At 46.1% G+C, this 16,150-nt stretch overlaps 1 protein-coding gene across 2 annotated transcripts in view; it reads left to right on the forward strand.

Moving 5' to 3' along the window:
• The window catches only part of RNF216 (ring finger protein 216), a 75,671-nt gene that overhangs the window by 16,572 nt on the left and 42,949 nt on the right, over window positions 1–16,150 (forward strand). For both annotated transcript variants that reach the window (XM_059484455.1, XM_059484454.1), the window contains 10 exons: window positions 197–1,036; window positions 2,488–2,564; window positions 6,090–6,192; window positions 7,033–7,197; window positions 8,158–8,272; window positions 8,552–8,691; window positions 9,587–9,637; window positions 10,602–10,739; window positions 11,931–12,079; window positions 12,526–12,604. In XM_059484455.1, coding sequence (XP_059340438.1) covers window positions 197–1,036; window positions 2,488–2,564; window positions 6,090–6,192; window positions 7,033–7,197; window positions 8,158–8,272; window positions 8,552–8,691; window positions 9,587–9,637; window positions 10,602–10,739; window positions 11,931–12,079; window positions 12,526–12,604 — 1,857 coding nt within the window. The remainder of the gene's footprint in view (window positions 1–196; window positions 1,037–2,487; window positions 2,565–6,089; window positions 6,193–7,032; window positions 7,198–8,157; window positions 8,273–8,551; window positions 8,692–9,586; window positions 9,638–10,601; window positions 10,740–11,930; window positions 12,080–12,525; window positions 12,605–16,150) is intronic.

Genomic DNA, 16,150 nt, shown 5'->3' on the forward strand with positions numbered 1-16,150 from the left:
AAGGTTCTTGTAGCACCTGGGGACAGGCTGGTGACACAGACGTGTGGGTTGCAGTTCTGTGCTTTATTAAGCATCTTGCTGAACAGACTGTTTATCAGTTTCCCATCAGAAGTTTCTTAGATGCAGAAGTATGTGGAGCAAGGATTCTGACACACAGACAAGAATTCCTCCTTTCTCTTGTTGATGTCCTTTTCAGACCCCAAAGCATCAGCAGCCTCTGCGTCCCAATGTCATCAGACCTGCTGCTCCATGGCAGGGTGCAGACACTGTGGGGGAAGGAGGATCCAAAAGTGCTGTGGAGCCATTGAGCACAGACCTGCAGCATTCAGCTCTGCCCTGTGAGGGAGATGGGAACAACCTCGTGGTGGAGAGCAATGCTGGACCAAGCAGGGGGGAGAGTGTGGATGTTGCCTTGCAGCAGCCGGGACCATCTGAGCTGAATGGCCCCAGATCTGAACTTACAGGTAGCCAGGAGCCTGGCCCAAGTTTGCTGCCACTGATCAAGGTGCATCCACAGCCTGCTGATAACACACAAATCATTAGTCTGGAGAATGCAAACCTTCCACCTCAGCAGGAGGAAAGGAGGAAAGCTCGGGAATGGCGAGGAAAGAACTTGGAGCCAGAGCAGAAACTTGAAGGAATAGCTGCTAAAACTACCCCGGAGCAGGGGGGGATGCAGGAGCAGGGCCAGCCGGAGTCCCGGCACTTCCCCCCGCAGGAAGATGAGCCCCGCGCCGTGGCGAACGGCCGCGCTCCTCAGCGAGGGCAGCCAGAGGCAAACCCGGCATCCCTGCAGGCGTACGGAGGGAAGGCTCCAGGGCCCGCCTTCCCCCGGCCCGAGCCGCCCCAGGACGGCATTCCCGGCCCTGCCTCCCCGCAGCCGGCACATCCCCCCGAGGAATCGGCTCAGCCGGCGGGGACAGACAACAACGAGCAGCCCGGGCCCGCCTTCCCCGCCCAGGGCTCGGGGGACGTGCCAGAGCAGGGAGCCGCTGGGCAGGAGCAGGACCTGACTGCACTGCTCATCAGAGAGACAGTAAGTATTCCCAGGGCTCCTCTGCCTCCTGTGTGTGTGATGTTTCCAGACGGGTTTTTCAAGGGGTGTGGAATCTCCCATGCTCGGAATGCACAGCTGCAAATCCTCTTTGCTTTGGCTGAGATTCAGCCACACACCAGGTGAGGAGCATGTGATGAGCTGTCCTGGAAAACTTTTGCTTAACATGAAATAATCTGTGTCTGTTCCCTTAAAGACCCTCTTGGATCTGGTCTGGTTTTATCTGGTTCTTTCCTAACCCAATACTGTAGAACCGGTTTAGGATTGGATATAAAACTAAATGAGTAAACCTGGGACACTAAACAGTGGCAGAGGGATACAGGGTGGAGTAGAGAAGTTTTAGGGACACATGGCTGAGAGCCAGGACTGCTTTCAGCTGCCTCTCCTACAGGAGTGTGGTCCATGCCCATGTTAATGCCACCACGGTGGCCAGGGATAAGGGCTGCCCTTGCAGTTTGGATTTTCAAGCAGCAGCACCAAGGAGTAACTGGATAAGCACCATAAGACTTGTGCATGTAAACTGCATATGCTCCATGTGTGAAGCTTAGCATGAGGGACACTGGCTGTGACAGTAGCAGTATGGTTAATATGTGATAAATCTAAATAAAAATGTGGTGATTCATGTGTGTAATGTTTGCACACCTCTCCCCTTGATTGCTAGGGAGGACTTGTTGAATATTTTTTTCTTGCAAACAGGCATATTCTTATGTGTTTGTATCTTCTACCACCACCCCATCCCCTCCAAGTCTTCCCCTCCACGTCCCATGGCTAATTCTACTTGGGAAAACTGCAGTTGAGGAATAGATTTTTTTAAGTAGCAGTCTAATAAAATTCAGTTCTTTCCAAGACCTCATTGCTCAATGCCTTTGAGCTGGGTAAGAGGCTATTCTTGCAGTGTCAGTCCAGTCTTGCAAAGCAAAATACCACATGGTAGCAGTAGCTGTACAGAAACCCCAGAGAGAGCAGCAAACACTGGGAGAGCCTTCACAGAAAGGCCACCAAAGGTTTGTTTTCTGTTCTGGTCTCATTGCTGGTGTGTCTGGGCTCATTGGGTGGGTGTACATGTTGTTGGTTTATTTCCTTTTGCTTTGGAATGTTGTATTTCAGCACATAATCTGGAGCTCCTTGCTGCTCATGCTGAAGGGAAATATTCCCTTGTCTTGGGTTGAAGTTCATTCCTATGGAGCCTGAATCTCTCCTTAGGCCAGATGCTCTTGGCTTTTCACATCCCTGCCCTCAGTCTTCCTTTGAGAAAGGGCTATTAGCAGCCATCCTGTGGAGCAAGGCTGGATGGCTGTAAATGATCTCTTGACCATTTTGCTCTGAGTCTCAGGATTTTGTTGATTAATTACATATAAATCCCTGTCCTGGGTGCTATGTCTGTTTCACAGCTTCTCTAAAACCTACATAACCTTTACCTTTTCCTACTGTAGGAAGCAAGATTCCCAGATGTGAAGAAGGAATATATTGAAGAATTAATTCTCATCAAGAACTGCTATGACTTAAATGTGTAAGTATAGAGGCAAGAACCAGAGTGTGTCATACAACTGCAGCACTTCCTTCCTGACAGGGATGCTGCTTTAGAGCACATCCAGGCTGGGCCTTCAGCACTGCCTTGGTAGTACCACAGATTCCTTTTTTTTTTGTTCTTCTAATTGAGCTGGTTTTAAGTCCTTTCTAGTTCTGTTGTGCTGTAGCTTCTCTGCTTTTAAGATAATTTACTTATTTAAATATACTGCATATAATTTTGTCTTACCTATTACTAGAGCTCTTAAAAAGAGTGAGTGTCAGGATTAAGGTGTTCAGATGACTGCTATAAAACATAGTATGGAGATGGGTTGGTGAGTTTTGAGTTGGAGGAAATCATTCCCTCCTTCATTTCACTGGTTTTTGGGCTTTTCCAGGTAAACCTGACACTGGCTTGGAGTCCATTAGTTGGTATCATGATTTTGGCTTTTATCCCATTTACTTGCTCAGGTGGCAGTGGTGCTGTTCGAATTCTCTCACATTGCTTTTTGGGGATAGAACAGAGCAAATATATTGAAGGGCTGGCAGGATTGGTTCTAGAGATCTGACGAGGGACTGATTTTGGTCAAACTAAGCAGAAACATGGGCAAGAAAATTAAATAAAAGGAGAGGAAAGAAAATGTGAGGACTTGCTTTCCAAATGGCATTAACAGCTCAGGAATATCTTAATGTTAATCATGCTGGACGTTTCTAGGAGTCAAGTTAGAGTCAAAAGTTAAAAAAAAAGTGATTACCCTTCCTGCTGAGTTGCATCATCTCCCTGCCCTGCTGGGCAGAGCTGGGGAGTGAAGGATTGCGTGTGCTGGCACCAGCAGCACCGAGGGGAGATGCTTTGAAGTAAATCACTTGTGACTGGTGTCTGATGCTTGGTGGCCTCTCTTTCTCCCCTCTGCAACTGTCTCTGCTATCTCCAGCATGTCCAGACTGGTTACTGTGTGATCCAAGAATGAGGAATAGGTGTTGGTTGCCAGAGTGTTCATTTGTGTAAACCCAATGCCCTTTCCAGCTAACTGGGGCACAAATTAAGCAGCATTTGAGTGCGTGAGGCTTAGAATGAGTCACTGGGCCATAAGTGAGTTAACTGGTGAGGAACTAAGGATGATCCCATCCATTGGGCACAGATTTCCTCTTCTGCTGTGCTGCCTGTGCTGTGAAGTTGTGTCTCCCACGTAAAGCTTCTTGGTTAGAAAGTCAACAGACTAAAAATTCTTTCTGGTCCTTCAGAAGTGCTTTCCCTGCAGTGGTGGAGCAGCTTTGGGGTGCCCACACCATGGACTGGGTGCACCTCAGGCTGGATGGTTGTGGTGGGAGTGTAGAAGGCAAGCAGAGCCATTCCTTGGGGCAGTTGGGCTGTGGAAGGTGTGCATCTGGCTGCAGGACCTTCCCAGATTGTGTGGAAAAACCTCGGGTTTGTGTCCTGGAGGGGATTTAACAAAGCCTGATGGAATTAAATCCCACTATTGGCTTCTGTCAGTCTTAATGTGCTCCTTCCCTTTCTGCTCCCGAAATCTCTTCTCTCCCTTTGTGTGCCACAGAGCCAGGGAGATGAAAAGGTGCTTCCAGGCTTCCCTGTAGGCCAGCTACAGTGCCTGCTCAGTGGTGCATTACCCACTTACTGGATGATAAAGATTTCTTCTCCATATTTTTATTCCTTTAACCAAACCATCTTTTGAGTTGTCACTGCAGCTTTTGTGTGAGAACAAATGGGTCAAAGCACTGGTCAGCCTTGCTGGCAGGGTCTTTTTGATCTCCATGGTGTGTCAAGCTGAATCAGGCTTGAAATATAATAACTAAGGGTGAGTGGTTTTGGGCAGGGGTGAGGCTTTTAACCAGCTCTGTGTCCTGTGGTGCAGATATTAATGAACAGTGCCATGAGTGTGGGTGTGCTGTGCAGCAGGACCCACTTAACTAATTGTCACACACTGGAGGTCAACATCCCCCAAAATCCTCAGCGTTGAAATGGCAACATGCAGGAGATTCAGAGGTACCCTGGCCGTGCCCCAGCTGAAACCCTTTCCTTAGAGCCACGATCTGAGCTCCTTGAAGCTTCTGTTTTGTTGGATTAAAACAGTTATATTTTACCAAAGGGATGGCAGGAGGTGGGAGCTGGAAGCTATTAAATGCTCAGTGCTAAGATATTTGTTGTTTTTCCCTGAAATGATCTTCTTGAAACTTTCAGCTGATGTGAAAGATAAGATGTGGGAGCCCCTCTTAGCAGGGTGTCATCTATTCAGCTTTTGTGTGCAGGAGCATTCACACTCAGTCAAAAGCTTCTGGCTCAATATGTCAATACCTGATTAAACCAAAAGAAATGCCCCTGCTTTGAATGTGAAAGCAGAGCTAAAGTAATCGTGCCTTGATAGTGGGTTAATGCTTCAAGCCAGTTCAGATTTTTTAATTAGGGACTGATTTCTGACATCAGGAATATAAATTAGCTGCAATTATGTCTGTGCTGCAGCCTAGCACCTTCTCATTCCAATAGTTCTACAAATGTTAATTGTTTGTCCTCGCTCTTTTCAGAAGGATCTTATTCTGCAGCTGGGGAAACTGAGGAACAGCTGGTGTTACTGGCCCCAGCCAGCACAGCTGCTTGGTGAGGGCTGAGAAAAAGCTGTGGGAGCCTGAATCAGGCTGCCCTTTCAGAAGGGTTTCTGGAGTATTTGTGGTTCTCCACCTATGGGGCATTTTAAAACCGCTTGCTGAGTCTTTTCTAAGCTAAAATACTCAGTTAAACTGCACTTACCTGGCAGTTATGACTGTTTGTGCTAGGACCTCAGATATGCTGCATTTACAGACTATTAGGCAAATTTTCAGCAATTTTAGTGGTTATTTTCTAAGTACTGTTCTCACCAGACCAGTTTCTAGTGGAATTTGGGTAATGCTGGTGTGATTGCAGGCTTTGTTACAATGAAACCTGCATTCAGAGTTTGTACTCCATGGAGATATGCATCTTAAACATGATTTTGTCTCTGCTTTAATCATGGAATCACACAATAGTTTGGGTTGGAAAGGCCATTAAGATCACCTAGTTCCATCCTCTCTGCTGTGATCAGGGACACTTTCCACTGAACCAGGTTGCTCTGGCTGCTTTAATGTGAAGGCAGACTGAGAATGGAGGCTTTGATTCAAGTTTGAATCTGTAACAGTTTGTTGAGGAAGACATGACCCTTTTATGGGTTTTGTATGGATTTTTGTGGTTTTTTTCCATATGTGATTTTTGTATTTTTTTCCATATATGATTAGTAGCTCATCCATACAAGCTTTATGTATGTAAACTTAATTATTGAAAGACAAACCTTTTTGCTTTTCCTTCTGCAGCCACACCGCTGATTATTTTTCATTTAATTCTCAGTCATTTTCTTGCAGTTTTCTCTAGTCCAGGACCACCCTTGGTCCTTACATAGCAGGCTTTGACTGTGACCTCATAATTATCCAATACTAAAAACTGGACAAATGAGAAATGAACCTGAGCTCCCCAGCCCTGAAATAACTATATTTATCTTTTCAGACTTTGTAACTTTCTTCTGGAAAACCCAGATTACCCAAAGAAGGAAGGCAGAGTGGTTTTAAACCCCAGCAGCAGCCTGCTTGCCAGCCAAGATGAGACAAAGGCAAGTGAGAGTATCCACATCTCCTGCTGCCTCTGGGCAGTCTGTTCAGCCTGAGTGGACCTTGGGATGTCTGCTTTGATTAGTGTGTGTTTGCAGAGTGCTTGACTGAGCCTGGCTCTCACAGGAGGCCTCTGGGTATGTGTAAGGCAGCGTTAAATAGCAATAATTAGTTGCTTGCAAGATGACTTCCCAGCCTTTGCCGTTTGGCTGTGCCAGAGCTGCACAGTGTTTGCTCCTTTGCTTCCAGCAAGCCCCTCTGCCCTGCCTGCCTGTCACTGCCCCATCTCAAGTGTTCATTTTGATAACTGAGACAAGAATTCCACAATCATTCTGTCATTCATCATGAAGTAGCCTTGGCCCTTGGGTCTCTCTTGTGAGGCCTTTAGGCATTGCCTTGCAGCCTCCTAACTGCAAATCTCCCTACAGATGCTTGATTTTGTGCTTTAAAACATCCATTTAATAAAAAAATCTCTCTGAGCTCCACTCTGAGGGTGTTATGTGGCCTGGGAGAGATGTTGAATACCTCTTTCTACTCTTGAAAGCATCTCTCTACCTTGAGCTGATAAAGTTGTTCACTCTTCATCGTGAGCAATTTTCTAAATACTTCTTGCTGTCTCAGGCAGCCACTCACTATGGTTTTAAACAACATTTTACCTTGTGCAGGTCACCTGCAGAGGTGCCTGGGCCAGTAGGCTTTGCACCCACATTGTGCTAAGGTGCTCAGAGTTGGGTGCCTGAATTTTGGCTGGTCTTGCAGAATGCCCTGATCACTGAGAGCCATTTGTGACATTCCTGTGTGTATTTACAGCAACCTTTCCATCTTTTTCATTTTCTCCCTAGGTGCCTAAAGTGGACTACTTTGACTTTTCCAAACTTGCCCCCCTTGACCAGCGGTGCTTTATCCAGGCAGCTGATCTCCTCATGGCAGATTTCAAAATGCTGAGCAGCCAGGACATCAAGTGGGCCCTGCATGAGCTCAAGGGGCACTATGCAATCACACGAAAGGTGCTCCAGTTCAAGTCTGTTTTCTTCCCTGGGCTTATCTCCCATGTCTGCAGAGAGCACTGTGATGGCTTTGGCCTTACTGTACCATCTGCTGCTGTGTGGTTATGGGTTTTATAATAATCTTCCTTTCCTTTTAAGAAGTTTTAATCCATTTAGTAGAGATTTTCAAAATTTATTGGCCAGACAGAATGCTGCAGGAAGTTTTTACTTTCCCTAATAGGAGAGCTGGGGGAACATGAGCTGGCTCATGGTGGGTGATGCATTAAACTGGGAGGTGTTCCTGTGTGTCACCACTGAAGTGCAGTATAATTGCCAATAAAACCCTGGCATTTAGTTAAATGTAAAACATTTAGCTGCTGGTTAACTGGCTGCATGGAATTAAGAAGCAGCCTGAGTATCACTGTCCTGTTTTGTCTTGTGACATGAGTCCTGTATTCCTTTATAAAAGAATATCACTGTCTTGGAGATGCAAAGACATTTGTTTGAAGCATCAGCAAACTGAATGTCAGTGTGGGTTCAAGTTTTTACTTAGATCTGCTCCTCTGATATGCCCTTGCTTGAGCTTGTTTGCTTACTGTTCCAGGACTTAACTAAAACAAAACTTGTATGTTCTCTTGATTGATTGAGCACTGAGTATTTGAACCTCACCTTTTTAAACAAGAAGCCAAACCCAGCAACAAAAAAAGAAGCCAAACCAGCTGTTTAATACAGCTGGTACTCACTTTGATATTAACAGTTGAGCTGTTATGAAATATCATTAACCTGCTTTGTTTTTTATGGAATAATTACTTTGAGTATATAAAGCAACAAGGTGAGCAGATGAAAGATGTATATTTGCCTCTTTGGAGTTTCCTAGTTTTGGATCAGTCCTATGCCCATGTTTGTACTGTGCTTCAGCTTGAATTAAGTGCTCCTGCTTTTTTCCAGGCACAAGATTTAAGGCTGTGTGTTGTTTTCTAGGCCTTTTCAGATGCTATCAAAAAGTGGCAGGAGCTGTCTCCTGAAACCAGCGGGAAACGAAAAAGGAGGAAAGAAATGAATCAATATTCCTATATAGACTTCAAATTTGAGCAAGGTAAATACCAAGCTCTGTGTATTGTGCTCTCTGCATCATTATTGTAAGCAGAACTGGCTTGCAGCTGAAAGCAACTCTTGAAAGGGGATGTGGTCCCAAAAGAGCTGAGTTTCTGTCAGTGGTATCTGTTTTGGAGATGCTCCTCATTAGCACCTCTGCTTGGTAAAGTGCTGTGTGAGCTGCTGAAAGTCTGCAGCTGGTGGTGTATGCAGGAAGAAGGATTTAAGCTTTGTTCTGGCTGCTTTATCCCTTCTTATTGAGCCTTTAACTCTGCTTCAGGGGATGTGAAGATTGAGAAGCGCATGTTCTTCCTGGAGAACAAGAGAAGGCACTGGAGGAGCTATGACAGGCTGTCCCTTCTCCCCCCAGTGCTGCTGGAGCAGGAGTTCTACGAGCAGAAAGTCAAAGAGATGGCAGAGGTGAGTGACAGGAGCTGCTTTGATCATGTGCAAATCTTCAACAACTGCTGAAGTTTTGGCCCTAAACATGAAAAATCTGTCTCTTACAGAAACTCAAACACTGAACCAAGTATTGAATAACTATGTTTTCCCCTTTCCTTCCCTACCTGTTACGCATGTCTCTTTGCAAGAAACTCCATTATAAAGGAAAGAAGCTAAGCACAGAATTTCATATTTACTTAAATATGCAGCTGCTGCTTGTGCAAACACCATTCTGGAGGGGAGAGTTTGCTATGAAGTGGTGTAAACTCTACTAATTAACTCTTTCCTCTAATTGTTAGCAGGCTTCTCTGCTGCTTTAGGGCTTGTAATTGCAGCCTAGTGTTGGTGCCAGGCCCAAGGCAGTGTCCACTCACTGTGCCCTCCCCAGGCTGGCAGTCCTGTGGCTCCAGAAGGGTTTCTCCTGTGCTGAGAACTGGGTGTTTTGAAGCAGAACCTGTGTTGTCTTCCTCTCCTAGGCTGAGGAAGGAGTGAACTCTCGGCTCTGCACCCACAGTCCTTTCTAAAGTAGCTCCTTAAAGATCCTTGTCTCTTAGGCAGATGGATAAGGTCTCCTTTGAAACAAAAAGCTCATGTTCTCTGGAGGGGCCCATTGGGTGAGATCATCTCTGCCCATGGAAACCTGAACCCCACAAGACAGAATTTGGTTCTTTGTTCTTGCTGCCTTTGCTTCTTCCATCTGTTTTAGCTGAATCATAAATAGCTTAATGGACTGGAGGGATGGGCTCAGTGATGTTACAAGCAGACAGCGAGCCTTTTATGGTGGTTTGTGAGTCCTGACATAATGTAAATGAATGGAGAGTTTGGAAAATTGCTTTATCTAGTCTGTAAATACAGATGCACATGTTTCTTGCAGCATGCAGACTTCCTCCTGGCTCTGCAGATGAATGAGGAGCAGTATCAGAAGGTCAGTATCCATAATGTTATAAGTTGAATTAATTCAGCTTGTGAACAGACAGTGCAGTTCCTCCTTCACAGATACTTTTAGCTCTGGAATGGAGCTTTTCTGAAGCTGCATTTCACTGTGCTGCTTTTGCTGAGCTGGCAAAACCTGTGTAGTGTTTGTTGGCTGGTTTTTAGGAAAGGTAGACAGGAGCTGAGGCCAGCAAGACAGTATTGATGCATGTAATGATCTGTAGTAATTCAGCTTGTATCTTCACTGCTCAGAACAAACATTGCAACAGAATAGCATCAGGTTTGCTCTCATTCTTGCCATTATGGCTGTTTCAAACAGATCCATTGTTGTTGGAGCTTGGCCAGTGAAAAGACCTTCCTTGTTTGCAGAAGGAATTATTTAAAAACCTGAAAATCAGCTCTTCTGCTTCAGAGAAAATGTAGAGAACAGTTCAGCAGCTGTGCATTGCATTTTGGTTTCAATGTTCATTTTCCTTTCAAACTTTGGAAAAGTGGGCTATACTTATACTTTCTAGCAGTGGCAAACTTCTTCACCCCCACAGCTAAGAGGCCAAGGCAGGGTCTGCCCAGGCAGATGGTAAATGTTCCTTTAGAGAGTAACAGATCTGAATCTTGGTTTTCCCCATGAGAGTGGTGTGCACACTCAGGCTGCTTCCCTGTGACTGCAGCTTCCCAAACCCAAAATGCTGCTCTGCCTGTGAGCTAAGAATTATTAATCACTGCATGTTCTTTAGCTCTTTGGAACCTGTCAAGTAGGACATGTAACCACAAAATGACTTAAAACTGAGTTTCTGGTTGCACTTAGGGAATCTGGACCACCAAATAAGATATCTAATGGAGTAGTGTATATCTGCAGCTTTTTTTAGCATTAATGCTGGCAGCTTTTTCTGCCTTGCAGTTGTGTGTGTGTTGCTATAGCTGTTGATGTTTTGGTGCTGTTCCTCTGGTGGCTGCAGGACGGGCAGATGATCGAGTGCCGCTGCTGCTACGGGGAGTTTGCCTTCGAGGAGCTGACTCAGTGTGCAGATGGTCACTTGTTCTGCAAGGAGTGCCTAATTAAATATGCTCAGGAGGCAGTTTTTGGCTCTGGGAAGGTAAGGATTTCACAACTGGACAAGGGGGAAATGGGTAATTGCTGTTGGGAGATGACATTGCTGTTTGTGTAGTGTTGTTACTTAAAACAGATGTAACTGCACTTCCCAGGAAATACTTGAATGGAATGGTGTTCTGAGATCCAAGTCAGTCTTGCCATCAAGTGAAGCCAACAACTTCACAATGTGATCTTTGCACAGGATTTCAGGGTTACTAACCTCCTTTTTTTTTTTTTTTGCTCTATGCTTAACAATTTGATTGTTAGAAAAACTTTATACAACGCTCATAGTAAAACAATAACTTGTTTGGCTTTTATTTTGTACGAAATAAACCAGTGGTATCTGTACAGAGAACAATTATCTCTGACTTGGCCTGTCTCCTTCTACCTAAGTGTTTCTCCTTCATAATATCACTGTGATCCCAACTTAATTGGGGGGTTAGTTCCTCTATGGTACTACTAACCTCCTTGGTCTCTGATTTAGCTAGCAATTATCCTGGTACTTAGCTGAGTTATAAACAAGTCATTAACCTGCTCTGAAGTGTGTCTGCTCCTTTGCCTCAGGGTATGATGCTCAAACTGTGGGATGCTGTTGTACTCTGGGATCCATTTCATGTAAATGTATAAACTGGCAGCTATATTTCATATGACTTTATTAAAAAGAATGTAGTGTGTGAGTGCTGGTTCTCAGCAGAGACTGAACAATAATAACAGACTGATAAATGGTCACAGTGAACTTGGAGTGAATTGTGATCCTAGCTGGCAACAGCATCTTCCTGCCCAGTGCTTGTTTGAGGCCTGATTTGTTTAATTAGGCTTGTTCTTTCCGTGGTGAGGCCATTCTCTGGCAGTCATCTTAGGTGGATTTAGATGAGATATTGAGAAAAAATTTTTGTTATGGGGCACTGGCACAGGTTACCCAGAGAAGTTGCAGATGCTCCATCCCTGGAAGTGTTCAAGGCCAAGCTGGACAGGGCTTGGAGCAAGCTGGGATAGTGGAAGCTGTCCCTGCCCATGACAGGGATTTAGAACTGGATGATTTTTAAAATCCCAAAACCCAAGTCATTCTGAGATCTGCTGACTTCAGCCCTTGCTCTGTCTGAGCAAGGCTCTGTGATTTGCTTGGAAATGTTCTGGATCCTGAGTTGCTCTTTGCTAATGTCATGCTGAACCTGAGCCCTCTTTCCAACCCCAGTCAGAGCTGAGCTGCATGGAAGGCAGCTGCACGTGTTCCTTCCCCACCAGTGAGCTGGAGAAGGTGCTCCCAGAGAACATCCTCTGCAAATACTACGAGCGCAAGGCCGAGGAGGAGGTGACTGCTGCCTGTGCAGATGAGCTTGTCAGGTGAGTGTCCCACAGAGAGTGCTGCACTTACTGCTGTGCAAAATTGTTCCCTGGAACTCTACTTTTGTGCTGACTCTGAGATAGGTAGCTTTTAAAGAGCTGGATTATAAATTCAGTCTTCTGCCTTCCCAGGTCTGTTTTTATTCTGCCTTTGACTAGGAGCAGATTAAAATTCAATAGACTTGTCTCCCCCAAGACTTGCTTGCCAGCTCTGTGCTGATCCACTAAATTACATGGTCAAAAGCAGTGCTGAGCATATAATATTTTGATTGCAAACGGGGAAGTGATTGAAGAAATATGAGCAAAAAGGCAATAGTCAGCACATCCTGGCAACAGGCAATGGGTTGGCAGCCTTAGCAACTTCCATGCAGCTATTTGACTAAGTCAGCTTTCAGCAAAGCTATGTTTGGCACTCTGCATTAATGGCATCTTGTTTTGGGCTACAGGTGTCCCTTCTGTAACTTCCCAGCTCTACTGGACAGCGATGTGAAGCGGTTCAGCTGTCCCAATCCCCGCTGCAGAAAGGTAATTGGGGCTTGCTTCACATTTGGTCTCTTGTGGAGTGTTGGACAGGAGAGCTGGGAGGACAGCTCACCCTTCCTAGTGCAAGTATCTCATGTGACTGCATAGGGCAGCAAAGTATTTGCTGGATCCTACTGATCTTCTATAAAATTGGGTGCCTGGACAGGTGAATTCCAGGGCACTGTTGATAGAGGAGGAGTCCTGTCTTTTCTTTGAAGGTATTGGCTAAAGAAGCCTAATAGTTAAATTCTGTTGTTTGGAGAAGTTGAAGTTGCCAGCACTGAATTCTCATGTGAAAATAGAACTTACTTTGGGGGAGAAAGCTGTTTATGAATTATGCTCAATTCCATTTTACATCCTGATCTCCAGATAGGTTTTGTTAACGTTTACCCTTCACAATGGGGAAAGGAATGTCCTGGTGTTGAGGCAAGGAGGTTTGCTAGGCACTAGGTGGCAATGTTGATTCATGTTTAAATCTCAGGTTTTTTCTAACCGTTTTTGCAAAAGCTGAGCTGTTTTCAAAATGTACAAATGTCAGCACTAAATAACAGAATTTAGGCTTGAAAAACATGAACCCTTCAATGGGCAAAATGAATTGAAGTTGCTTTTTCCCTAAAATGTGTAATGCAGCAGAGTGATCATGTAAGAGGGATCAGTGCTGAAATGTTCCTTTCCTACTGCTTCACTGTTTCATTTCCTTCCTAGTGTACTGCCTGTTCCCCCCCTCCCTGGGGTTACAGCATTCCAGTGGGCTGGATTTCTGGTTTCCTGGACAGCTTGTGTTGATTCATTAGCTGAAAATCTGCTGAGTAGCTTTGTGCTCTTCTTAGAAGTCTTTAACGACTTCAGGATTTGAAGTCGAGGGTGAGGAATTTGGGTAGCAGGATGTGGTGTCTCAGCATCAGCTGCAGTGGTTCTTCATATTCCTGCTGTCTCCTCTCTCTCCAGAATGAAGAATTTCAGTTAATGCTCTTGCTTGCAGGAAATGGTTGCCCTAAGGGAGGAAAGGGCTAATCTAGGGAGCTCCACAGAGCTTGGAGAGGATGCACTGGCTTTGCTAGTGCCTCTGGTGATGACTGATCCTGGAAGGAGTCCCTCTCTGGTTGGAAGGACTGCACTCACATAGCTGAACCTAAAGCAAGGGGAAGGTCAAAATGTGTCTCTCCCAAAATCTCAGAGTGCTTCGAGGGTGGGGAGAGGAGGACCAGATGGTGGACCTGTTGTATCCCTGTGCTCCATCACCTGGATCCTTTCTGTGGCTTTGGGAGTTTGTGTTGATACCCTTGGGGTCTCCATTAAATCTTGCAGGGAGGTTCATTCATATTTGGGCCAGCTATGGATATGCTGTAAAGCAAATGATGTGAACCAGCTGCAAGCCTTCACTTTGCCTCTGTGTCTGTGTGCTGGGCTCAGCAGTAAGAGCTCTACACATACCCAGGTCACTGCCTGTGCATCTCACCTGGAGTTCCAAGTGCACCTTGCAGGGGCCAAAATGTGGCTAATGCTAACTTGAGCAATGGGCAGAGCTGCCCTGCCCCTGTGAGCGCCCAGCTGCACAGGGAGCATGCAGATGAGCTGGCACCATCTGCCAGGGCCACTGTGGCTCCAGCTGTGTGGCACCAAGTTTGGCTCCTGGTTAGTGACCAGGGCTTGAATCTTTATATGACAAACAGCAGGGTGGAGGAAAAACTTAGTTAGCCAAGGAAAAAGATCAGTTCTCTCTGAGCCACCCTACAATGTGTTCTGTGTGTGTGCAGTCTGAGCTGGTGCTGGGGCAGAGGCAGCTTTCACTCAGATTTGGCTGAGTATTGAGGTTTTGCTGACTGCACATGGAGCCAGGCTTCCTGGTGACAGCAGGGTTTTCCAGGCCTCCATCTTGGAGGGATCCCTGCATGGAAGCAGCGCTCAAATTCCTCATCTCTGAGGATGCACATTCCTCCTCCCAGCACTACAGAGCAACCCAAAACTGGCAACTGTGGTAGAACAAGGAAAGGCACATGTTGCTGGCTGAGTTGTGCAGCACTGGGAGGTGAGGGTGCACTTCTGCATGGTGGGGGAAGTGCTGTTTTGCCCCAGAAAAGGAAGTCCATCCTCTGTGCTCAGCCTCCCTCCTCCCAAGACCCCACACTGCTGAAGACAAGGCTTTTGTTCCCAGCTGCTGCTGCTGCCGGCCCTGGCGCCGTGTTGTGGGAGAGGGAGATGGTTTCCCTTCTTTGCAGTCTCAGCACAAAGCACTGCAGGGCTTTCAGCCAGCAAGAGATGGGGAGCTGAAAGCTGCCGTTGCCATGGAAATAATGCATGCACGGAGCAGCAGAGAGCTTGAAACCCCCAGCACTCCTTTCAGAGCCAGGCCACATTGCAGGGACTTGCATTTCCAAGAGTTTTCCTTAAAACTCCTTTTCACAGCATGGAATTTTTATGGCTTTGTGGTACCCAGTTGTCTGGGTCAGTGCTGAGATGATGGCATGTGGCTGCATGGTGTGGGATGGCATTGTCCTTGGCTTGGGCAGCTGCCATTCCTGTGCATCCACAGTGGGTTTGGGGACTGCCTTGAGCATTGATGTGCCTATCTCAGATGGATAAAATTTCTGCTCTTTCATCTTCAGCTTAGGCTCTCTGGCCACCAGCAATCCTCATGTTGTTTTAATTAGCAGCACTGAGGCTTTGTGTTTTAGGGCATGCCTTATTAAGCCGTTCCGTGTCTCGGGATTGATTTGGAGGTGCTGCCTAGGAACAGATGCACCCAGCTGCTTTTAGCCTTCATTTTCTGCTGGAAGTGGGGCAGGTTTAAACTTGCACTGAGCTGTGCCTGAGCACAGCCACTCTTAGCAGGGCACCACCAGCACCCATAATGAGCGTTGAGTCGTGCTGTGGGGTTTGCATGGCTCTGAGAGAAGGGGTCTTGCTGAAATAAATTACTGCTTGATCAACAAGACCTAAATTTGCAGAGGGAGGTGAGGGGGATCCTGTGACACTGTGATCTCTGTACCTGGTACAGCAAGGCACATGCAGCTGCTTGTGGTTCAGAGCTGGGTAACACTGCTTAGGAGTGTTTTATGGAGTGCAGGGGGAACTGTTTGTGTAATCCAGCACCCAGCAGCAGGGGATGTGTTCAGGATGACACAGCTGTCCAAGGATGTCATCCAACACATACCACAGGGCCCATTACTTCTGTGCTAAAGGCTGGGCCATGCTGCCCAGAGCTGCCCTGCCCGACTCCAGATGTGCTGTGGATTTAGGCTTAAACTGTATCAGGATTTGTAGCTGGCAGGGTGCATGTGCAACATGGAAAAAAAGATTGTCCTGGTTGGAGAAATTGATTGAACTTGTCCAGAATGCCTCAGAGTAGGATATACATATGGAGAATTACTTAATTCTCCTTGTTTTGCAACATGTTTTCCCAGCTGTTGAAGTCTGCTGTCTCATTCAGCTTCCTGACAGCAGCACAAACATTTTGAAAGTCCCGTGGCCCATCTCATTCTCTGTTCAGACATTCTTATTGCTATTATCCGTATGTTTTTCCTTGAGCCTGTTTCTTTGGGTTTGATT

The sequence above is a fragment of the Ammospiza nelsoni genome, chromosome 17 (assembly GCF_027579445.1).
Source record: "Ammospiza nelsoni isolate bAmmNel1 chromosome 17, bAmmNel1.pri, whole genome shotgun sequence".
Lineage (NCBI taxonomy): Eukaryota > Metazoa > Chordata > Aves > Passeriformes > Passerellidae > Ammospiza > Ammospiza nelsoni.